General features: G+C 45.7%; 2 protein-coding genes and 1 long non-coding RNA gene across 7 annotated transcripts in view; 1 reads left to right on the top strand and 2 right to left on the bottom strand.

The window, feature by feature from the left end:
- Window positions 1-476: 476 nt before the first annotated feature.
- On the bottom strand, window positions 477-12,865 carry TMEM128 (transmembrane protein 128). Of its 2 annotated transcripts, none has more exons than XM_032333824.1 (5): window positions 12,720-12,865; window positions 11,040-11,181; window positions 7,257-7,415; window positions 4,577-4,685; window positions 477-2,091 (listed from the first exon to the last, which is right to left on the bottom strand). In XM_032333824.1, exons 1-4 carry the CDS (start codon window positions 12,814-12,816, stop codon window positions 4,586-4,588), a joined length of 498 nt encoding a protein of 165 aa, XP_032189715.1. In that variant the 5' UTR covers window positions 12,817-12,865; the 3' UTR covers window positions 477-2,091; window positions 4,577-4,585. The 2 variants fall into 2 exon arrangements, with proteins under 2 accessions (XP_032189715.1, XP_032189716.1); XM_032333825.1 differs by lacking the exon at window positions 477-2,091 and adding an exon at window positions 3,065-3,083.
- Window positions 12,865-24,735, top strand: part of LOC116584875 — a 23,336-nt gene continuing 11,465 nt past the window's right edge. For 3 of the 4 annotated variants that reach the window (XR_004283359.1, XR_004283360.1, XR_004283357.1), the window contains exons 1-2: window positions 12,892-13,377; window positions 14,420-14,496. This is a non-coding gene — a long non-coding RNA (uncharacterized LOC116584875). Of the gene's footprint in view, window positions 13,378-14,419; window positions 14,497-24,735 lie in introns of all 4 variants that reach the window. The other variant, XR_004283358.1, reaches the window with a different exon arrangement.
- Window positions 23,498-24,735, bottom strand: part of LYAR (Ly1 antibody reactive) — a 12,832-nt gene continuing 11,594 nt past the window's right edge. The window contains exon 8 of the mRNA XM_032333823.1: window positions 23,498-24,417. Coding sequence (XP_032189714.1) covers window positions 24,283-24,417 — 135 coding nt within the window. The 3' untranslated portion in view covers window positions 23,498-24,282. The remainder of the gene's footprint in view (window positions 24,418-24,735) is intronic.

Raw genomic sequence — 24,735 nt, 5'->3', positions numbered from 1 at the left:
AACAGGATGGCCCGATACCATTTTCATTTATTTAGTAGTTACAGTAACAGGGAAAGACCCATAAATAACATGCATGGCAGCTGTGTAACAGAAACAGGGCCCAGGCATGATCCAAATATAAAAAATTTATTAAAATGTCTCTTTGCAACTAACAGGGTCATCTTACCCTCTTCGTTGGCCACAACATCAGCATTTTGCTAACTGGGTTTTAATGAGCTACCTACAGAAAATCCCAACCTTAGATTTCTATCCAAATAGAACCATACTCTGTGATAAGAGATGGGGGCGGGGAGCACAAGGGAGAAGGATAGGTGTTTTCTTGCAGTCTCTCTCCAGACACAGAACTTGTGGGTGCCGTCGCTAAGGCGCTGTCCTTTGTCCCCTGCCCCAGGCCCCTCGAGAGGATCAGAACCAATGCTCGTTACAGGGTTCTTGTCTCATGGGGCTGAAGAATGAGTCTCGAGGACACAAAAGGGTGAAGTGGAGTGGAAGTTTATTAAGCGAAGGTGGGAACAGAAAGGAAAGAAAAAGCTCTCGGATGAGAGGCTCCCGAATGGGTTGCCACTGAGGGCTTTTATGGTCAGTCTTTTATAGAAAATTCATCAGGGAACGTCAGTCTTCTTGACGTCACCACTGAGAGCACCAAAGGAACAGATCACTATTCCTTTGAGTATCTCACCTCTAGGTTTAAGACAAATGATGTTCCCTTATCTCTCGTTTCCTCACACCTCAGCATTTGGGGGATTTCTGCTGAGCCTCATCAGGTAGCCCCCTACCTCTCTCTCTCTCTACCTTGCCCCACCTGTCCCTTACTCACTCTCATCCTAACACCCAGGGTTTGCACCCTCCACCCTGCGCTGAAACCCCCACATCCCTGACCACATCCCTGACGTGGCTACCTGACTCTGACCTCTGTCTGACCTTGCTCCTGACTTGTAATGAAATTCTCACGTGTGTGTACCCAGACTGGGCTTGAGTCTGCTCATTGATCATGACCACCTTTTCCCACTCCTGATCCTGATCTACTTGGTCTTTCGTTCTCTTTCCATTACCATTAATGGAATGAGTGCCTACTGTGTACCAGGCACTGTAACAGGTGTTTTGTTAACATTATTCCTATTATCCACAGCCCTACAAAACAGATATTGTTCCCACTTCCCAGCTGGAGAAAGATTACTACCCCAGGCCCAGTAATGGTAGGTGTGTGTGTGGGGGAGGGGGGTGTCCAAGCCAGACACAGCTGGTGGGTGGCTGAATCCCACCATTGGCAGAAGTCCTATAAGGGGGTGGGGTGAGGATCAACACCACAACTTGTATGACATTTGAGTTTAACGTAAACATATTTGCATCTGACAGTGTGAACTGTGTCTTCCTGATGTCTTTGAAGAACACGTCTTAAGAAGCCCTATTCCTTTAGTTAACTCCAAGTGCTAATAGCTGAAAACACTTTCCAAAATTTGTAGTAAGAAAACCCATAAAAAAGTTATAAAAATATTTATTTAAACGTTAAGGAAAAAATTACACATACTTAAATCTACATTAAATAAATGCTAGAAACCCGGTAATGTACACATGATAACATCTAAAGTGATAGGAACACATAAAATGCTTCCAGTTGGTCCTCTCACCTAACAAGACTATTATAAAAATGAGAAATACAGTAATTGCTAAAGCTGGGTTAAAGGCACAGGACACGATCATTCCTTTATATATACCCAGTGATCGTATACAACCAAGGAGTCAACAATTTATCTGCCATTTTAGGAGGACACCATGTACCTATAATGAAACGCTACTTAAATATTTACACCAATACTTGCTCCAATGATTCAGATTAACACTGCAAATTAATTACTTCTATTTGAACAGGAGATTTCTGTTTTGAATTTGAAAAATTCAATAACTGTTGAGTTTAAGAATAGGCAAATGAGCTTGAATTTATTCTGATTTCAACCAGACTGCAAAGTTATAATTTTTCCCAGGAAACCACTCACTTCCTAGAAGCAAAAACACATTGTAGCCTTTGCATTCCGTCTGCGGTGCCTTCTTCTGGCTGGCCATGGAAGCATTCACACTGACACGCTCTAAAACCTGCAAGGCAATGAGCATGGATATCCTCCGTGAGGCATTCTATCTGCAGCTGCGGGATCTGTTGTTAGCACAGTGCAGTCCACATGCCATACAAATCTCTGGCTTTCCCTCACTAAATATAAATTCACATCAGCAGGAAGTCAAAAGTTCCTGAAAGCATGTAAAAAGTCAAAACTGAATAGCCAATCAGACACATGAAAAAATGTTCATCATCACTAGCCATCAGGGAGATTCAAATCAAAACCACATTGAGATACCAACTTACACCAGTTAGAATGGCCAAAATTAACAAGATAGTAAACAGCGAGTGTTGGAGAGGATGTGGAGAAAGGGGAACCCTCTTACACTGTTGGTGGGAATGCAAGCTGGTACAGCCTCTTTGGAAAACAGTGTGGAGATTCCTCAAGAAATTAAAATAGAGAAATTAAAAATAGAAATTAAAAATAGAGCTTCCCTATGACCTTGCCATTGCACTACTGGGTATTTACCCCAAAGATACAGATGTAGTGAAAAGAAGGGCCATGTGTACCCCAATGTTCATAGTAGCAATGGCCACAGTCGCCAAACTGTGGAAAGAACCAAGATGCCCTTCAACAGAGGAATGGATAAGGAAGATGTGGTCCATATACAATGGAATATTATGCCTCCATCAGAAAGGATGAATACCCAACTTTTGTATCAACACGGACGGGACTGGAAGAGATTATGCTGAGTGAAATAAGTCAAGCAGAGAGAGTCAATTATCATATGGTTTCACTTATTTGTGGAGCGTAAGAAATAACACAGAGGACATGGGGAGATGGCGAGGAGAAGGGAGTTGAGGGAAATTGGAGGGGGAGGTGAACCATGAGAGACTATGGACTCTGAAAAACAGTCTGAGGATTTTGAAGGGGCGGGGGTGGGAGGTTGGGTGAGCCTGGTGGTGGGTATTAAGGAGGGCACGGATTGCATGGAGCACTGGGTGTGGTGCATAAACAATGAATTTTGGTACCCTGAAAAGAAATTTAAAAAATTTAAAAAAATTTAAAACAAACAAACAAACAAACAAACAAAAAAACTGAACAGCCAAACAAGTAACGACATCAGGGGGAAGGGGAGAGGTGGGACATGCGGTCAGGTGAGGTGACATCTTTAGCGACACATGTCAACCAGGACAAAGGGCCACCAAGAGGGGCCAGGAGGCCCCAGACACAGCACAGTGAGTGGAAGGGAGTCTCTGCCCCAGCGCAGTCAGGGCCATGCCAGTGACAACCTGCAGCCTGACAGCGATGGCATTATGTCTGTTTCTCCTTTATATGGGTACAGTGACTCTCCTTTAAAATGCCAAAGTCAGGGAGCCTGGGTGGCTCAGTGGGTTAAAGCCTCTGCCTTCTGCTCAGGTCGTGATCCCAGCATCCTAGGATCAAGCCCCGCATCAGGCTCTCTGCTCAGAAGGGAGACTGCTTCCCTTCCTCTCTCTCTGCCTGCCTCTCTGCCTGTGATCTCTGTCTGTCAAATAAATAAATAAAATCTTTAAAAAATAAAAATAAAACGCCAAAGTCGGGAGCACCTGGCTGGCTCAGCCCGTAAAACACCTGCCTTTGGATCAGGTCATGATCCTGGGGTCTTAGGACTGGGCCCCAAGTCAGGATCTGTGCTCAGCAGAGAGCCTGCTTCTCCCTCTCCCTCTGCCCTTCCCCCTGCTTGTGTGTACTCCCTCTCTCTGTGTCTCTCGTTCTCAAATAAATCCATAAAATCTTGAAAAAGAAAAAATAAACTCCAAAGGGAGCACATGTTTTCTGTAGCACCCCAATCATTTGCTTAGTATATATTAACTTTTACTTCTCTGGGCCTGTTTTCATGCCTATAAACAGATGCACCAAGTAGATTTCCTCCAAGCCCTTAAGTAAGTGACATGAAGGAAGGGGGTGCCTTGGTTGCTTTCACCATGTCCCTCAGGAGGTAGAGGGAGTGCTCTTGATATGTATTTGTATGATAAATGGCTCATCTGAAATTCAACAGACAGAACCCACTGTGTAAGACAGCAAGGTCCAGGGGGGCCATTGTTTGGAGGGAGGAAGAAATTCTATAAGGAACATGGAAGGAAGAGGTTGACGTGTCATCTGTTAGGAAGCAGCCAGAACAGTCAGAGCGAGTTAGAATACCCGTTCTTCCTACGTCCCCACTCCGTCAGAGCAATCTGGCCAGTCATCACATGTGTAACAACTGGCGGAAGCTGACTTCCGGAGAACATGATCGACAGTGTCAACTTCTCTATACAGGAGGGTGCGGGACAGTCTTGGTGACATCTCTGAAGGGAGGGTGCTTTATTAAAGAAGTATTAAATTATGCCAAAGGAAAGGGGTCTCAGTCCCTTTGACCTCAGAGTTCAGTGACTGAATGGGTGATAAGCAGTCTGCTATTTCTGGGCCGCCACCTGAAAACTGTCATTGAAGACACGGTTCTAACGAGTTCAATAGCAGAAATACTGTTCCCGAATGCCTACCTTTAGAAATCAGCCAAGCAGTGAGATGAGCATCACAACCCCCATAAACTGAGTGAACAACACCAGTGGAGTGAGGAAGGACCACACGTGCCACAGAGCAACGTTGAAGCTGAAAAGGACAAAGGACACACAGTTAGCAACTCCGGCCACAATCCACACACACGTACCACAGTGGAATTCAGATTTGGAAAACTTGCTGTTTCCTCAGTTTGGGAAAGTTCACTTAGCCAGCAACTTTATATGCGTTTCCTGTCCTCTGAGATGTGATTTAGCCCATACTAGAAATAGCACAGACTCTCCCAAAGCACTTGGAAATGGAACTGCTAAAGGTTCTCCCGCAGAGTTGCCCAAGGGGAACCTGTCAACATCTGGGATGCAACAGGAATGACAATGGCTACAGGCTTTTATGATATACACACCATCCAATAGTTACAGTCAAAACAGTTCCAAATTTTTTTTTTATCAGAAACAAAATGAAAAAAGTAACCACCTAAAAGCTGCTATTAAATGTCCTATTAAGAGGGGCGCCTGGGTGGCTCAGTGGGTTAAGCCGCTGCCTTCGGCTCAGGTCATGATCTCAGGGTCCTGGGATCGAGCCCTGTATCGGGCTCTCTGCTCAGCGGGGAGCCTGCTTCCTCCCCTCTCTCTGCCTGCTTGTCATCTCTCTCTGTCAAATAAATAAATAAAATCTTAAAAAAAAAAAAAAAGTCCTATTAAGAAAAACACTTCTTGTTACCAAGGTGAGAATAAGACAGCTTCTAAGTGCAAATTATTTTTTTGGACTAAATTTGGAAGAGCAGAAGTCAAGTAGCAAAAGCTACAGTCAATTAAATCAAGATTTGAACATGTAACAGTATGATAAACAGAACTTTAAACAGCTACAATCCCACTGCTCTAAAAACTGACTTTCTGGGGTAATCTTATTCTTCTAATATACAAGAGCACATCTCTCTACCCACATCACTGAAGGGCTAGTAATGGCCACATCACAGGAATAACACATGTCAATACCCTTAAACTTCAACTATAGAAAATACATCATAAAAAACAGGCATTAAAATGGAACATGCACAAAAGTATATAGATTTTTCCAAAATCAAAATTCAACTAACACAGAAAAAGGAAAAAAGCTACAGGAATATACACAACACATAAGAGTAGTTTTTCTTTCTGCCTTGCAGGACCATGGTGATTTATTTCCTTTGTGTTTTTCTATAATACATTTCTCTTTGGTGAGAAGTGTACTTTTATACACATGAAAAAAATCAGTTTTTTCACTGAATAACTATTAAGAAAAAAACACTGTTGTGTTTTTATAGCAGTAAAACAGTAAGAACAGCTCTAAATCCAACAAGAGAATAGATTAAGTAAATCCTGGTTACAACTATGTACTGATTAACTACAGAATAATTCAAAACAATAAGGCACATCTATAGGTACAAATATGGAAAAATTATTAACGATAAGGCTCCATTAAAAAAAAAATGGTCACTTTGGAAAAAAGGGCCACTATTTACTGAAATTGGAGGTATGGACAACCGGTAAGCCAGCAATTTCACTTCTAGAGCTAAGTACATACACGTATGTGAGCATATACACATCCAACAGATATGTGTGCACACGAGAGTCCTAGTCCACAATGTTAACAGCATCCTTAGTAACACCACCAAACTGGAAATAATCCACATGCTAGTGACACTAGAGCCAATAAACGGGGCTTCAGCTATAGGCCGGAATGCCACCCAGCAACGAGCGCCCGTGATACACAAGGCAGATCTAACAGGAGCTGGGGTGGGACAGCATGAGACTGAGACACAAGGCAGGAACAAAAGTCAGGCTTTGCACACACCGCCCAGACCACAACTCCGCTCATGGAGATGCATTTTCTCTCACGATACAGGAAAGACAACAGTTTTCCATTTGTCTCTGAAGTTTTGAGCATGAGAGTAATAAACAGCATAGATAATATTGCATGTAAACAGCCAAATGTGAAATAATACACAATATATGAATGCATTTCTATCAAGTTCAAAGAGAGATAAAACCGGGTATTGAAGAGATGCAAAAGAAAACAAGTCCCACACAGGTTGGGGCAGTGTCTGTCCCTGGGCAGGAAGGATGGTGCCCAGGGAAGGGTGGGGAGACAGAAAAGGATTCTGGGGCTGGCATGGTTCTCCTCCTTGACCTGGGTGGCTTTTGCCAATGCATCTCTTAATTGGTTCAACTAGGCAATTTCTGTTTTTCCACTTTAAGCGTACATTGTATTTCACAATGAAAATGAATGAAAAAGCAAAATGCAGACTATAAATAGCATGTCACCATTTGTGTATTAAATAGCTAAATACATAAAGAAAGATCCTACTGGAAAAGGACTTGGAGACCAGCAATGACAGGAGGTCATTTTCCCGTTACTCCTTTCCTCCAAGTTTTGCACCATGTACCTCAGCACTGATCAAAAACCGTTTTATTGGGGCGCCTGGGTGGCTCAGTGTGTTAAGCCTCTGCCTTCGGCTCAGGTCATAATCCCAGGGTCCTGGGATCCAGCCCCACATCAGGCTCTCTGCTCAGTGGGGAGCCTGCTTCCTCCTCTCTGCCTGCTTGTGATCTCTCTCTGTCAAATACATTAAAAAAAAAAAAAAAAACCGTTTTATTCCCGGTTGTCATTTCAAAGTTAACTTACCAAATTCCAGCCGCAAGAAAAGCAGCAGTGGTGACGGGGATCAAGGTGGGATACCGGACGTCGTAATCTTCAATTCCCCGACACCACTCCAGGTAGAGAATACAGTAACATGCGATCGACAGGCTGAGGAGCAGCAGGGCACCGCCAATGACAAACCAGCTGCAGAGACGAGAGCGACAGGAGGGTTGACAGCACTTAGCAGCACGCGCCGCAGGAAGACAGGGCGGTTATAAACACATACGCGCAGCGCACGCCCGCAAACCACTGTGCAAAACAGGAGAAAGCTCCCAGCCACGCGTCCCTTTCATGATCCAGGGCAGACGGCAGCTTTCTGTGTCTTTCTGAAGACTGGAGTGTGAGAGTCAGAAACAGGGCCCGTGAATGTCTCCAAGTAGAGGAGTTTCTGGGAATCCTGATGATCAATCTAGACGATGGTTTCTTCAAACTGCCTCTCACAACAGGTTTCTCAGGGAGACGCACCCATTTTGAGAAGAGCGCCAACCCTCTCAGGGGCAGGCCTTTTCTCACTTCTCATTCTACCCAAGAGCTAGCTCTGCATATGAAGGCAGCCTCCTCGCCCCTGCTGGTCAGGAAAGGGGGCCAGATCTGGGGACCGAAGCCCTGCTCCTGTCTCCCCATGTACCCATTATTCTCTGCTTCTCCGAGGGGAGAAGACCGGTGTTCCGCGTGGACCAGAGAGGGTTCATGGGGGGGCCTGGAATAATCAAGTCACACAGGCTGGGAGTGAGTGTACTTCCCACGGTGGCAAGGTTCCAGAAAGGCATTTTATGACACTGAGTTCTGGGATTAATGATGAGAGGCGGGGGAGCACAGCCTGTCCTATTTGTGGGTCTGGGTCTGGATCTCAGCTCCAGCAGGACTAGCTTTGTGGCTCTGGGCATACTACTTAGACTCACTGGCTTTGGAAATGTTGCCAGGACTCATAGAATAGCCGTGAGAATCACACAGTTGCTCAGAAAGCGCTTCCCACACAGTTAATGCCCAGCAGCAATCATCCCTATTCCACCGAGGTGATCCCTGGGAAAAGACAGTTCCATGTTCCTCTTCAAAGTGGTCTTCACAGATCTCTCTTCCACTCGAGTGTGCATTCTCAACAGGGGGACTCCCAAAGTGAAGAAATAATCTTACTCTTCCTGTATGTACAAAGCACAGATACTCCTGTAGGACGTAAGGGGCAATTAGGAATGTCTTGCCAAGGCTCCTTAAGGGTACTGAGAAAGGTTGAGGAACACTGTTACGGTGACCTCCTTGCTTGGTCAGGATCCTTCTGCTCATCTGTTCTTAACCTCATAGAGATCCTAGCCGGCCACAGAGTCCCGATACGGTGGAGGAGAGAAACAGTTGAAGAACTTTCCTGAACCAAGATGACACTATAAGTCGGTGGCCCTCCACCCCGGATGTCTATTAGAATCACTGCAACATTCCCAAAGGAAGCTAACTTGCCCCAGCCTCCCAAATTCTGGCTGGGTGGGTCAAAGAGGAGCCTGGGCATCCGGGATGGTAATTTCCATTGTAGTGTTAATCAGTGTCTCAGTGCACATGCATACAACAAGCAGTTTCCTAAAAATTGAAATTTTCAAAGCGTCATGTTCACTGTAACGCTGACCTGTCTCTCCTGTCTTTGAACAGTCTTACAACCTTGTATAGTTTTTTTTTTAAGAGAGAGAGCATATGCAAGCTGGGGCAGTGGTGTGTGGGGAAGGGAGAGCAGAGTGAATCTTAAGCAGGCGCCATGTTCAGCACAGACCCCAATGCAGGAATCGATATTAACGACCCTGAAACCATGACCTGAGCTGAAAGAGTTAGACATTCAACCCACTGAGCCATCCAGGTGCCCCTCACCTTGCACAGATTTAAAGAACCCTAAGGCCTCGAGCTTCTGAACTTGGGCTAACAACAGTGCAAGAAATAAGCAATGACCTCAAGTATGGGAAGGATGAACCCTATGCAGGAAAGCGGATCGCAGCCCATACTCCCTCTCAGGTACCACTCTCATCCCATGGCTACTCCAACCCCCGGCCCACCCCCCGCCTCCCTCCCCACCGCTTATGGAGGCCCTCAGCAAGAATCCAGTGCTACTCAAAGTCCTCAGCCTTTGAGTATCCATTCCTGTCTCTTTTCTCTAAGAGGACACTTTTCTGAGGCCAGGGCTGGGACTTCTATTTCCTTCTCCTGTTCCAAAGCCTGGCTCCAGATTCTGTTATGGGCTCCGAGATATTCCACTTACTCCTGCTTGCCCCCAGCACCTTTTGTGTAACTAATTACCCCTAACCACACCAATTCCTTAAACTGGGGAGAATACTTCCTATAACGAGACAAAGAGGTAAACCCTGTGCATAAACTTAAACAGCACCCACTGCGTGATGGAGTTATCTGTCCTGGCCCAGAAGGGACTGGTGGGGTCTAGAAATATGCCTTATTCATCACCGTCACCCCAGCCAAACACACCTCAGGTCCTAATGACACCTTTGAATAACAAAGAGACAGCTGCCATGAGCAGTGTGCAAAGTAACCATTTTCTCTTTTCTCAGCCCGCGTTCTAAACCAACTGAGAGACACGAAGGAGTTAGGCTAATGAGGTCAACTGTCAGGTTTTTTGTTTTTTTTTTTAGCTGATGGAGCTACGGGAAGATGGCTTTGGTGACCAGATGTACCTGCCAGGCTCTAAGTTGATGTGAAAACCTAGAGACCCTTGCATGTTGGGGCTGCCCCCATAAATGATGGCAGAGAGCAGCAGACCAGAATCTGTGCTTCCCATGGGCAGCTGGCTCCCAAGAGAAAGAAGGTGCTGAATGACACTTGTCTGGTTCTTCACCCCAAACTCAGTCAAGGAGGGAACAAGGCTGGCAATGGGCAAGAAGATGGGAGTGTTTAAGGAAAGCTCCAGCTCATGGGAATGAGGACAGAACAAGGTTTTTCCCTCCACAGTTTAAAGTCCCACATGTTTCTTTTTTTCCTGACTGCATGCATCTCCTGGTTCTCCCTCCAGTGGTCACCAACCTTCCTTTGAAGAGAACATAACGTGGGATCAAACAGTCATATCCACACCTTTGTAACACTGCTGCTCCTTGTCAATAATTGTGCTTGCATCCTATGTAAACCAGCCCCCGCCAATGCCAGCTCCAATGCTCATCAACATCTCCCCCTCTTTGTTCTGCTACGGGGGAGGGGAGCCTCCAGAACACTCTCTAACGCTCAGTGAGGACTAAGGTCTGATTCACCACCCTGTCCCCCATGTTAGCACCTGAGATTATATGAAAGAAATCCCAATCCTCCTGAATGACTGACAATCCCAACTCCTCCCTTGAGTGATGTCAACTCTAATTCATCCCTCCCTATAGCTACCTTATTAGCTGTAACTACTCTCTGAAAACAAGCTCTGAAACCCAACTCTTACCCACCATGGTCCTTACCCCCTCCTCCCAGTGCTCCTGCACTTTATCTTCAGCAAGACGGTCAGGCGGATCTTTCTTCTTCCACCTTTCACAAACGCATTAGCTCCTTCTTAAATTCACTACCTTTACATCCCACAACACACCTGTGCTGAAAGGCGTAATGAAATACGTTTCAGGCTCATATGTTCTGCTGCACATATCCAAACCACACACGCTCTTATTCACCTTTGTTATCACCAGTACCTCTAACAGGGCACCCGGCAGAAAGTAAGAGCTTTCCAAACATTTGCCAAAATTCAACTGACAAAACAGAACTTGAAAAATAGGATGATGGTGTTTAACTTAGGAAGCAATGAAGTTTTCTCACCTACTAGTGTGAAAGTTTTCTTTAACAGTTTTAAAGAAATCAACATAGTAGGTCACAACAATGGATGCCAAAATCCAGAATCCGGAATGGATATTAAGTCTTGGAAGAGGTTTCTCCTTTTTTTCAACAGCTGTAGAGGTTTCTGCAAATAAGGAAGATTTTAACTTATCAGGTTAACATCAGTTTATAAAGACAAAGAACAGCAATTTTAAACGAGATAAAATAATTTCCTGGAGCTTTCCAAAACCCAGATTCTCTCCAATCAGAATACCGGTTTCTTCTGTAAACCATGCAAATAGGTTTATATATGCAGAAGTAATTAATAGGAATCTGTTATAAAACATGTTCAATATAGGCAGATTTTTCCCTTTAAACAAATTTTAAAATCAAATTTACAGTTATTATCATCTTTTTGAAAGAATGACACCTTCCGGTAGTGTAGAATTTTACTATTATGTTTTGTATATTGCATAGGAAAGTAGTTAGTCTTGCTAATTAAGAAAAATGCAGACAGCAGACATTATAGCACAAAACAGACTTGTAATTTCCCCCAAAATACTACTTTTAACTACATATTTTAATTACTGCAAACAAACACAACCTTTTGAGGCAGCTCAAAAGTGGCAAGGGCACACTGGAGGGTCTAGTCTTGGCACAGTAGTGTCCAGACAGGTGATGGACAAATCAAATTTCTTCCATTTGAGACCCAACCTGAAAGAAAAGGTGGCTGGGGTTGGGTCTGATGAGTTATTTCTAAAAAGTTCCCCAGATAAGTGACATGCCCTCTCAGTTCTTGTGAGAACCACTGGCATACATCTGAGGTCCCCAACCTTAATTTAGCAAAACGTCAGAATCCCCAAGAGGCATGGTCATAATACAAATTCTGGGAGATACCCTCAAAATTTATAAATAAGCATGCCTGGGCATGATGTTTCCTGTTTACTTTTAAAAGGGTACTAAGTGCACCTGACTTACAACATGCAGGTTATAGCTAATGAAGATATATCTAAAATGAAATCTCTTTCTCCTACCCTTAACCCTAGTTTTACAACCCGAAAGCAACTGCCAGTATCAACTATGAATTCTTCCATATTCTATGTATTTACAGGGGAACACACATCACACGTCACCAGGTTCATACCCAAATGGTGGCATACCATACTTTGTTCTGCGCTTGCATTGGAAAATCATCCACCCTGGTTAAAAAAGAGAAAAGTCTGCCTGCTGTGTCAAGTATGAATACATCCAAATGTTTAACCAGAGCTCTGCTGATGGGCAATTAGATGTTGCCAGCCGTTCACTATTACAAGCAATCCTGAGGTTAAACCCTTCGTACATACGTCTTCGGGTTGTGGTACGAGTATGATTCTTTGGTATTTCTTAGAAATACAATCGGACGGTATTTTTTATTTTAATGGCTATTACCAAACAGGTGTTAACTAGGTCTCCCGGGAATCCTGAAGCGCAGCTGAGATGAAGATGCGCGGGGCTACGCGATCACCAGTAATCTTTAATGAAGCTAGATACCCGACTTGCACTACTCGGCAAGCCTTGAAAAGCGAAACCCGGTTCCTCCTGACAGGGCAGGGCTGCAGGAGACCGGCGGAGCCGGCCGTTTCCGGGCGCCTCGGCCCCGGCCACCTCGGTGCGGCGTGGGGCACGCCCCGGGGAGCCCCTCACCCGGCCCGGCGTAGCCCTCGCTGTCCAGCGGGGCCTCGGTGTCCGGCGGGAACAGGTATCGCCGTCGGAGCTGCTCCCGAGCCCGCGGAGCGTCCATCTTGGCGCCGCCCAGAAGCGCGACGGAAGTGACGCAACCACAGGAACTTCCGCCATTGGGTCTCCGACGGAAGTGTGTGTGGCTGTGAGGAGTGGGGATCATGTAGTTTTCGCGGTTTTAGTTGGTGAGACTCTAGGGTGGGGTTGGGTTTGCAACCTCCGGGTTCGAGTACACAGACAGAATATGAATTTCAAAAAAATACTGACCCTGCCCCCGCGGAAGAGATCTCAGTTGGATTCCGACCTACGGAAGGCCAGAAGGACCAGGCTTATCAGTGCCGCCAAATGCGTGCCAGGCGAGGATGCGCAGCTAAGTGGCGCCGCCTGTTTCCCTCGGCTCTTTACTGACCGAGCCTCCTCTGACTCCCCTGTGCCCAGAGCATCTTAGCACCCCGGCTTCTTCCCTGCTTTTCCTCTTCAGGAGTCGTCCATCTAGACTTGAAAGGGCCGAAGGCAGCCCTGGGAGGTGGAAAGGCCAGCCGCCCGGTCCCAATGCCCGCTGCCCAGCCTCGATCCTCGCCCCTGCCTCTGATGGGCTTGGGCGAGAGATAAACCTCTCTGGGTCTGTATCTTCTTCGGCACCACGGGAGATAACCTGCCCATACCTTGGATCTGCTGTGGGGTTTAAGTAGGGAGCGCCGTGTGTGGTTCATGTTATCCCCTTCCCGACTCGTGAGAAATTGCCTCCGCCAGGAACGTGGGAGCCGAATTTGTACTTGACCGGAGAACTGCCGCTTCCCATTACGTACATCAACCAAGAAAGACTGTGTCACGAATTCACAAACTTTTTCCAGTAGTGGACCCGTTTATTACTCTCCTACCCGGCCCTATGCATCATGTATTGAGAAATTCTGTGCTTAACTATTGCAATATGATTACTGAGCACCTGCTATTTGCTGGGAACTGTTAGACACTATGCTTGGCAATAGATAAAGATGAGTAAGAGATCACGTTGCCCTTGAGGCACTCCTGGACCGAAGATGACCACAGAGAACTACTACAATGTAGTGCAGTGTTTATAAATGTACAGAAGAAGAAATGTACGAATTTTTGTTAATTCAGTCAGCCTTTTCTGAGCAGCCATATCCACTAAAGTGCTGGGGACAGAGGTGAGTTAGAATCTAGTGGAGGAGTCGATTTCAATACAGGGCTGTAACAGAAATACCATATGTGGGGTTATGGGGGCACCAAATAAAGGGCTGTGTGCTCTGCTGGGCGTGTGGGCAGCAGGGGGAGTGGCTTGAGGTGGATTGAATACATGGGTGGATAGCCTAGGAAGCAGCCCAGGAGGTAAAGTTTGCATTAATAAGCACTTTGGTATCTTCTATATGTCATGAGTATTTGCAGAAGAGATTTAATAAGTATTCAAGAGAAGAATGCCAAGTTTCTGCTGGTTGGCTTCTGTCATTCCTTCAGCCTTTCTAGCAAACTCGTAGGAGCAAAGGATGTAACAGCTGGATAGATCATATGGCCTTTCTACACAATGCCTCCTTTTTTGTTTGGTTTTGTTTTTTCTTCTTCTTTTCAGACTCCTCAAGAACCAGGATTCATCAATTCAAAGCCAACTGAGGTCTTTGCCCTCCCCTCTTTTCTCTCTTGTACAGGGTTAGAAGCCTTGTCAACAGGAAGTGAATTCCTCCTATCAAATACAGTCTTCTGTTGATTGTCTCCTTGCAAGAAGGTCAGTGCTGGGTCTCCCTTGTAACTGAATATTCCCCAGAGCATCACAGTGACTCCAGGGTTTCCATATGTAGTATGTTCAGGTCAGATCCAGTTTCCTCTTTGATGGTTTCAGGGTCTTTGTATTTGGATCTGAAGCCCTTTTAGCCTTTTTCCCCTGATATTTTTAATGGAATTACTCGCACACCATATTGATGATACTTAAAAGCAGGTTGGAAAAAGTCCAGTATTTAATGACCACATCTTCTTTGCTGGGGCCAGTTAAATAAGTTAACTGTGTGTTCTGTGTACCTTAATAGATAACCTGATATCAGATTGCTACCAACCAAGCGATTTCATTTTTAATGTCAATTACTTATGGGGAAAAATGAAATTGACTATGACCTTTGCTGGCTGTCCTTAGCAACTTGGTTACATCCAATGTGTTTATAAAATTTTGACTCCTGTCTCCATCATGATGGGTCTTTGGACAAGGTATTTCATTGTTCTAAGTATCAGTTTCCTCATCTTGACACAATAGGTACCAGAGTGATGATAAATGTGTACCAATCACTTAGCTTATTTCCTGGAAAATGATATGTGTTCAAGAAGGTAGTTACTATTCTGTACTACTTACTTAGCCTTCCAGATCCTGCTCACCTCCTAATCAGTTATTCCCTTCTCCTTGGGCTCCAGAAAGGCTTCTTGTGATTTTCCTTCCACTTGTGCTCTCCCACCTGTGGGCAACAACCATATCTTAGTAGTTCCCCAGTACCTTGCAAACACCTGACACATAGCAGGAATTTCATTACCCAGTTTTCACCTCAACCGTTGGTCACAGTTAACTGGTCTTCAGTGTGAACACATATCCCATCCTCTGAGAAGCTACTTTCCTTCCTCTCTGTAGTAGTCCTGCAGAGTTCCCTTGAGACCCAGCCTGTCCTAGGGGAGGACACCGGACGCAGACCAGACCTGACAGTCCCTGGGACTTGAGCTGGGGCTGCTGGGAAGACCTCCTTTGATGGTATGATAAGCTGTGAGGCCAGTATGGTCTTGGGGTTGCCACCACGGAGACCCATGGAGAAAGCCAACCTAGGAAGGAAGCTCTGAGATGCAAGCCAAGCATTGTTGGTAGCATCATTTCAATCTTGACTCCCGCCAAGCCCTGGTTAACCTAGGTAAGAACATGAGCTCTGGAGCCAGCTGCCTGGCTGACTGGCATCACTGATTCTGCCACAACTTGCTGTTCCAGTGTTGGGCAAGCCATGTATCTGCTCTTCTGCCTTAGTTTCCTCATTTGCAAAATGGATTAAGGATCACATCTACCTCACAGGATTGGGTAAAAATCAAAAGTATTAATACATGCAAAGTGCTTAGAACAGCGTCTGACCCAGAGAAAGCTCTCAGTAAGTCTTACCTGTTGTCATTAATCCATTGCTGAAACGTCACTGATTTTTGAGGCAAAAAAAAAAAAAAAAAAAAAAAAATCACTTTTTAAGAAAACTAATGCCACTTAAGAGGTTTTGTTTTATGTGCCACCCAGAGTCCAGACCAGTGTGGCTCTGTCCTCCCACTGGGCCATGTAGCTGTTGCATTGGGCCCAGCTGGATGGTGAGCATCTCCAGGAATGAGGTCAGACATGCAGAGCTCTGAAGAAAGGGCTTGGCCTGTGGGAAGTGCTCAGTAAATGTTCGTTTGTGTCACTTGGGATACCGCCCTTCATTCCGAAAGGAAAGCCAGTTAAAAAAAAAAAAAAAGTCTTTTAATTATATAAACAATGCAGTGAAGTACAGGTTTCTCTTTCTGCACAACTCCATTTCCCTGATAAAAACTGTGGCATTGGGATTGCTACCTAAAAAGACAACATTTTGGAGGCTTTTGATCAGTACTTTGAAAACAGCTCCCAAATGGGCAGTCACTTCACACTTCCACCAGCAGCAGGCAAGAGAAACCTTCTTCAACTTTGCACCCACAGCTGACTTGATCATTCTGGTAAATTTTTCTTAAGTGATAATGCTAGAGGGGTGTTTCTACCATTTTATTTATTTTTTATTCTTTAAAGATTTATTTATTTGAGAGAGAAAGCGAGCACAAATGGGGAGGAGGGGCAGGAAAGGGAGAAAAAAAGTCTCATTCAGACTCCGTGCTGAACTCAGGTTGTGAGTTCAGCCTGAGCCAAGTCAAGAGTTGGGTGCTTAATCGACTGAGCCACCCAAACACCCTGTTTCTGCCGTTTTAATTTTATTATTAACAGGGTTTTTTTTCACTTGTTGTCTATTTGCATGTCATTTTCCTTTGGGGATTTTCATTCTTTGGTTGTTTTTACAGGTCAAAGATGCCTTTGAATATCAGATCTGTGTTCATTAGGCTTTTATCACTTTACTGTTTATCTTTTACGTTTGATCACTTTCATAGCTATGTTTAGTTTTGGGTTTCTTCACTTGTAGCTTGTGGTGAAGGCAGAGTTGGGACCAGGTGGGGTACAGCTGGAAAATCCTAGCAGTTGGGAAATGCTCAGTCACTTAGGGGATGAATCACATGATGACTCCACCTGAACCCTCTTCAGATGGACCTAGTCGTGGCCTGCCTGTTGTTAGGCGCCTGGTTATCCCCAGAGAGACTTTTTTTTAGTTAACCACAACTAAAACCAACCCTAACCAGCCCAAGAAAAACAGTAATGATAACCACAGCAATAAGCATCATAAAATATACATGCAATTTTTTTTTTTTTTTTAAGAAGCCTATTGGAATTCCACTGAAGAATTTTACAGGATTGAAGAACTAGGATTTCAATCAAGTCTGAGTGAGGCTAGCTCCGGGAGCGGCCACATGACTCAGCTTTGAGGACACTGTGTGTCTGTGGCAGAGGGTGAGAGCTGGCTCGCACCCTCTGCCCATTGCCACCCCTTGCATGCCAGCTTCTGACCCTCAGCATCTATGTCACTTTGGGGTTTTCTCTGGTCACACTGTCCTGCAGCAGTGAGAGATGGAATTGTCAGACAAGGGACATCAGTGTGAATCTGGAGCCCTGCTGCTCAGCACCAGAGCAGCCCCCGGTCAACCTCTGAAGACATGCAGTGTTCTGTGTTCTGGGATAGGGTGTTAGGGAGAAGAATGGAGAAGCTTCCTGCTGGGGCTAGTGGGTCAGGCGGCAGGGAGGTGCTCAGCTCAGCCACAAGAACAGGACAGGAAAAGGACCGTTTCTAAAGCTAGATGGAGAAGGAGGGGGTAAGGGCGGGGACGGGCCCAGAATGAGAGGCCAGGTGGGCAGGACCTATGAAGGTATCCCCAAGCACTCCTGAAATTTCTGGCTCTGGGGCCAATTTGGGAGCTACGTTTGGGTCCATCATGTTCTGTGGAAGGACAGTCTCTGTCGTTTCAACTGCTCACACTTAAGTTGAGAGCCACTATCAGGCTTGCAAACCTAGAGACTAGAGGTGTGTCCCAGCTGACTGGCCTCCCAGATGCCCAGAGTCCTCCAGACTTTTAACACCGGTCTTGTCCTTGACAAGATCTAAATCATTCATTGCCCAGAATTTGGCCTGTTGATGGCGTGCATGTCATCAAATAAAACAAGCTCATTTCTAAGAAAAGGCAGGTGGAAACAAGAAGGGGGTCCTGACCCAAGGAATATTTGATCAGGAGGAAAAAAAACTACGATATCAAGGAGACAGCAGAGTTCATATCCTGATCCTGCTACTCCTGATGTGACCTGAGGCAAGTCACTTAAGCTCTCACATCTCCTCATCCACAGAATGGGCGTCTTACAGCCCCCTCCTGGACTAGGTGAAAGATTTGTGAGATGGACAGATGCAGACATAAAGGGCTTAGCACTCCACATGAGGAACCCAGTGTCATCAAGGAAGTGAAGTCTAGGTGGTGGGGAGAGCAGCCCAGGAGTGGCACATGGTGAATACCAGTGAAGCAATGGCAGGTCCCAGCAGTGCAGCCTCGAAGAGGTGAGCCTGGTGGCCTTCCCATAGGAAGGTCAGGCTGTGGAGCAGTAGGAGAACAGATGCTGATGTTAACAGTAGCCATCTTTGACCAGCACCTTACCTGGAAGGACTAATCTTCACAGCAACCACATGAGGTAGTCACCAGCATGACTGGGATCTGATGAAGCGTTACCTTAGTCCCTTGACAGAAGGATTCAGTGATCTTTTTGGGAGATTCATTGTAATTGCTGAGTACATACCTTATTTATCAGAGCCGAAAGGCCCCTCATTGCCCGGGTCTTGGCCTGTCGCCTCAAAGCTTGTGAACTGGAGCGTAGAACTCAGGCAGGTTTGGCCTCAGAGCCTAAGCTCTGAGCTGCTAGGCTAAGCGGGCTCTGATGACTCAGAGCATTTCAGGACATAAGCTATAGAAAAGTCAGAGAGCCCAGAGCTCATTCTTGCCAAGTGCTGGCTCCGAGATGCTGGGCCACTTCATTCATTCAGCGAGACACCAGGAAGACAGTGTATGTGACCTGATTGCCCTTTTCCCACCCAGACCTGTGGCAGGCATGGCTAATCAATCCTGGCATTTCTTACCCGTCCTAAACACTGGGGTAGGGCCTCCGAATTCTGAAGGACACCGGAAAATCACCACCAATTGACTAGCATTAACGAAGTTGCTATACCTCACATGAAGTCTTAAGGCATGCCAGACAATAGTACAGAAGTGCAAACCGGGGGTTGCTTTTATGCCAGTAAGAGTCTGCCTGTCATTTCCTTAAGACACCCAACATAGGACCAATGCCCCGAAAGTCACACAAGTCACACAGGGAAATCGTCCTGCCAAGCTCAGGAAAATGAAGGTATTACCAGGTTGTACTGGAGGGTGACTCTGTGCTTGAGGAGGGTCCCTTGGACCCTACACCCTCCTTGGGCACCACCCCAAGGACATGGCCACAACTCCCGAGGAAACCTCCCATTTAAAAGACAAAACAAGGGGAAGAAAATCCCAGCCTTCTGAGATTGGTGGTGGAGAACAGAGTCCCTGTTTGCAAGGCCACATCACAGCACCAGGCTCTTGACAAGGCTGGATGGAGACCTGGTTTCAGGGACCAACACGGTCAGGCACAGAGAGCGCTCGCGGTCACTGCCTGCAATCAGGGTGAGAGCTGGCTTCACCCTGGCTTCCATCAGGACAAGGATTTGGAACCACCAGCTCCCTTTAACCCTTGGTTCTCAAACTCATTCAAATACTACTCAACTCTTCAGCCTCTGAGTAGAATCACTCCCAGGCAGTAGAGTGCCAGGCACTTTTGTGGAATATCATGAAATATGCATAAATTAAGTAAAAACTGACCCAGTGCTATAAAAGTTCACAGCCACTTCCATTGTATCTGAGCTAGAATCGCATGCATGGTGACAGATGTGGTGAATTTTTTAGGCAGGGACTCCTTATCAAGGAGAAAGTTCTGTTGCCTGGACTTTTTTTTTCCCCCTGAAACCTAGAAGAGGGACTGCCATTTCAATTTTAGCTATAAAATAGCTCTCTGTTCAGGATCAGCTTGGTCAGAGCAGGGCGACCCTATAACATTACCATTAGCATCCCAATGCAAACCTGATGCCAGGTCCCAAGAGCAGAGCTGTTGGCAACTACCCAGTAGAACCGAGCCTGTACCCACCTTTGATCTACAGGGGGGAAATCTAATATACGGACCACCGCGGGCCTCCAGCACAAGTCGGCCTGAGGTCACCAGGGAAGGCAGAGCAGCAAAGGTCATGTTTCAGCAGCTCACAATAACTGCTCTGTGGCTAAACAAAGGCCTGATCTTCTAAGCCATGTCTGACCTTTCAACTCTGACATCTGTGTTTACTCCGCAATTATAGCTTAAACTACCAAAGGGACAGTTTAATCATTTAAATCAAAGGGACTAAATTAGAGTGTCCCTGGATCCCACCCTAAGAAAATCTGGACAAGGCTTCATGCTCAAAACAAAGGGCTTCTCTTTCCCCCAGTGCATACAACTGCTTTGTACCCAAGACGGGGAATTAGAAGGGAGGTCTGAGCCCAAATTGCAGGAGTCTGGAAATCTAGTAAGTGAGCTGAGCAGGATCCTGAGTTTCTTTAAATGCTGAAAAGACAGTGGTAGATTTATCTAGTAGTATGTCATTCTTTGCAGGGGAGGATGTTGCTGTGCTGATTCAACATCCCTCAAATCTGTGAAAATGTAGAGGTAGTTTTCTGCAGCTATGAAGCTGCTGGTAACTCCCAGTGACTTGATAGCATTGACTAGCAGAGCTAGTGTGAGAAGAGAGACCCAGAGATGGAAATTTGAGCACTAAATTTCAGTGCACTTCTGGGCAAAAAAACCTCACCTGCCCTCATGCACTGAGTGGTGCCCTATAAACTGGTAAGAAGGCTCTGGAAAACCTTTGGGCCTCATCTCTCACAGCTGATATGCAGGCGAGGACTCCGTGATTCTAGTCCTCAGTAGACACCCAGTAGAAAGGGAGAAGCCCCGTACCTGCACCAGGAGCCTCGCAGAGGACACTGATGTCCTTAGAAATCCTGCAACACTGGGGCCAGCCGAGCGTGTTCTTAGCAAAAAAAGGGATCGATGTTGGGCATCCATAAAGACAGTGTCCACTCATTGAATAGAAAAGGAACTTAGAAGGCCTATGTTAGCCATTTCTTGAAAGCTGAAAATATACTAAGCTCTAGTAACCACAAAGTATGGGGAAATATATAGAATATGCCTTTTCTTTGGATGAATAATTGATCTCCAGTTTCCTTCCATAACACAGGGAATTAGAATCGTTTAAGAGTGCGATGATGGTTCTGTATCTAGGTATAAGTCAACAGTATTCGGTTATCTACTTTGCACTGGAGTCCACCTTCATCACTGAGACAAAAAAGAATAACATCAGCCAGGAGGATCCGTTTTCAGTGGTGGAATAACGAAGTAAGACAAACTGTCCATAGCTTTCACTAATGGAAATGAGTTGGATAAAACCTCTGATCTCTGAGAACTTGCCTCCTTCAACTGCAAAAGCATTATCTAAAAAAACAATCTATATCAAAAACTGTTGCTTTTTCCCCCTCCCCAATTCTGAGAAATCTATTTTGGAAAAAAAAAAAGAGGTAATTACAGGCTAGTGAGATTTTCAAAGTAAAATTTTTTAAAAAGATTTTATTTACTTATTTGAGAGAGAGAGAGAACATGATCGGGGCGGTAGAGAGGCAGATGGAGGGAGAGGCAGCTCACAACCTGAGCTGAAGGCAGACGCTTAACCGACTGAGCCACCCAGGTGCCCCTCAAAGTAAATGTTTTAATAGGACCTGGGCAGCTCAAGTTTTAACTCTGAAAGAGAAATGGTATGTTTAGAAAGATGAGAACTTTTCAAAGATATTCATGAAAGTCTGCAAGCCTATAAAAATGCTATTGACCTGACTTTATGAGCTTATTCTCACAAGGACCCCTGGGAACCAGGGTCCTTGAAAGCCTCTTTTCTCAGAGAGGTCATCTTCCTGCACCCCAGGAACAAGCCACTTGTCCTTGCCTGAAGCAAAATTTTGCAAAATCACGTAGGGTTCTCCACATTAATTTTGCTGTTTTCAAACTTTATCCACATAAATGTCCCTGTACCCACACTGCCTCATTCTTTGGCTTCTTCATAGCCCATCTTCTCCCAAATCCAGCTTGTCAGTGGCATCATGGAAAACGGCAGTGTGCACAGCTGACAAATCCAGGCAGCACCAGAAAGTAAGGTGTCCCATACAAAAACACGGTGTCCAAATGCATCCTGGCAGGTTCAGAGATACCCGAGGGCCAGACCCAGCAGACCAGTGTGGGAATAGGCAGAATATGGCAGAATTCAATGTTACACTCAACTCAGACACAAAGCTATAAAGTCAGTCACAAATACCATTAGATCAGTTTCTACAGTCCCTGGGGCTCCAGTATTGTGTTCAAGTCTAAGTTAGGCAGGCAGCTGCCAAAACCAAAGGGTGGTCTGTGTGCAGGGCCCTCAGGAATGGTATGTGGATCATGCTCGTCGCCAGACCCAGAGGCATGACTACACACCTAGGGAGCCCTTCCCACCATCAGCCGCAGCACTGAAGACCCCCATCCATGACACTGACTATCAGAACCTGCAGAGCTGGCCTTCCTTCTTCATCCTCATGGGGCTCAAGGGAACAGGGAGGCTGCTGCCTCCAGCCCCAGCACCTAGGCACTATGATGCTAGCATTGCCGAGCAGCTGTCGGCCTCACGGTTGCTGGGTGCTGCCCGCAAGTTTTAGCTCAAAAACCTTGGGTTAACAGACAGGATGACAGAACTGAGGATTCTGCCAGGGTCTAAGTCTAGGTTGTACTTTATTCTGCCCCATTTGCCCAACTCTGCCTTAAATGCATCCTAGTAAAGGGGTACCAGGGTGGCTCAGTCAGTTGAGCGTCCAGCTCTTGGTTTTTGCTCAGGTCATGATCTCAGGGTTGTGAGATGGAGCCTGGCATCTCAGACTCTGCTTAGCGGGGAGTCTGCTGGAGATTCTCTCCCCATCCTCCTCTGCCCCTCCCACCACTCTACCCCCACCCCACACTCACACTCTCTCTCTAAAGAATAAATTTCTAAAAAAATGCATCCTGGTAAAACTGACAAAAAATAAAAACCAGCATAGATCTTGAAATGCTGCGGAGCTTCTCTTGAACATGAAAATGAGCGGGTGGCAAGTAGGTTCTCAGCTCCCACTGTGCACAGGTCGGACAGGGGAGCAGGAAGGCCTCCTGGACTGCACTCAGGAGTCATAGCTGGGCTCTGCTCGGTCCCTAAAGTATGTGGTCTGGGTCAAGCCTCACTTTCCCCTTTGCTTTCCAGAATGTCTGAGCCTTCTCGTGGCTGGAAGCTCGATACTGAGAATGCTAACAGCAGTGGGTGAGCATCTGCCAGGCTTCAGGCACGGTGCTGTGTGCTTCACATGCGAGTCCATTCACTCACAGCCCAGGGGGAGCCTTCGGCATCCCCACTGTTCAGATGGAAGAAGGGAGGTTCACAGAGGTTAACTATTAAAGGACTAAGCCAGGACCAGACTCTGGGCCCGATTCCAAAGCCTTCATCCCAACACAGTGCCCCTCCCATCATCACAGCGGCCTGTCCCCAGATCAGAATGGAACACATTGCTGCTGAATTTGGGGGTGAGTAAGGGACCTGTGGGCAGAGCCTACTCCAATCTCAGCAAGTGGCCGGACACAGCTCTCCTCCGGCACCACACACCAGGACTCAGAATACCTCGTCTAAGAGCATTTCCATCCACTCAGAACCCTGGGACATCAACACAGCTAAGTGATGGGCTCGGTTTCAGGCAAGCGACTTCCCCTAGGTGGTCACAGTCTCTCTCAGGCTGAAGCAGGACAGGGCCACAGTGCAGATGGGCCAGACTGTTAAAAACTAACCTCATCTGAAGAGAGGGCCTTCTGCAGAGTCACAGACTGCCATAGACTGAGGACTCTTGTGACCATTTCACATGTTCTGACAACACAACAAACCCACCAAAACCTCTAATTAAAACTGTATAAAAGTGATGCAGTTAAAACACTTAGTCTGCTCCAAAGAAGGAATTTTTTTTTTTCACTTGTAAAATTTTAAAAGTTTTTCACCATAAAAGTATTCTGTCAAGTACAACAATTTTCACCACCAGATTTAGAATCTTGGATAAGAATATATTTTCTCATAAAAGTTCTACCAAAAATAGACTTTATCCTTAACTTAAAAATACAGCTTTGGAAAGCAAAATTAGGAGTTGTTATAATTCATTATGTTTTATAAACAGCAGTGAAAGACATCAACAGAACAGATTCCATTTTTAAATATAAAAATGTTCATTTCAAAAGCTTGACTTTGTCCTTTAGTAACTTAAAGGTGGGGTTCTTGCTGATTTTCTTGTTAAAGATGGTCAGGAGCTCCTCTTCAGACTTGTGATGCTCATTCGTCACTGCGTAATACTGAGCTAAAACCTTCACAAGGAAAAACAATCATCAAATTAGTGATCTTTTTCCTGAAAATTTGCCTGGAATGTTCTTTCTTTAACCCAGAATTAGGACAACAGTAAAAAACAAAAGCAACAGGCATTGGTAGCACAGGTGTGTTCTGTGGAAATTCAGACACCTGTACATATAAGAGCACTCTGCTGGATGGGTATCACACAGAAATGCAGAATTAGATGCAAAAACAGAAGAAACGACTCCTCTGGAATAAGCAGAAGAGAGCCAAACACCAAAAACTGTCGTTTTCAAGTTTAATGTGGGCACTGTTCTGGCTAACAAAGTATGATG

Source organism: Mustela erminea, chromosome 2 (genome assembly GCF_009829155.1).
Source record: "Mustela erminea isolate mMusErm1 chromosome 2, mMusErm1.Pri, whole genome shotgun sequence".
In the NCBI taxonomy this organism is placed as follows: domain Eukaryota; kingdom Metazoa; phylum Chordata; class Mammalia; order Carnivora; family Mustelidae; genus Mustela; species Mustela erminea.
The sequence above is the reverse complement of the archived record's forward strand: the minus strand, read 5'-3'. Positions and strand labels throughout refer to the sequence as shown.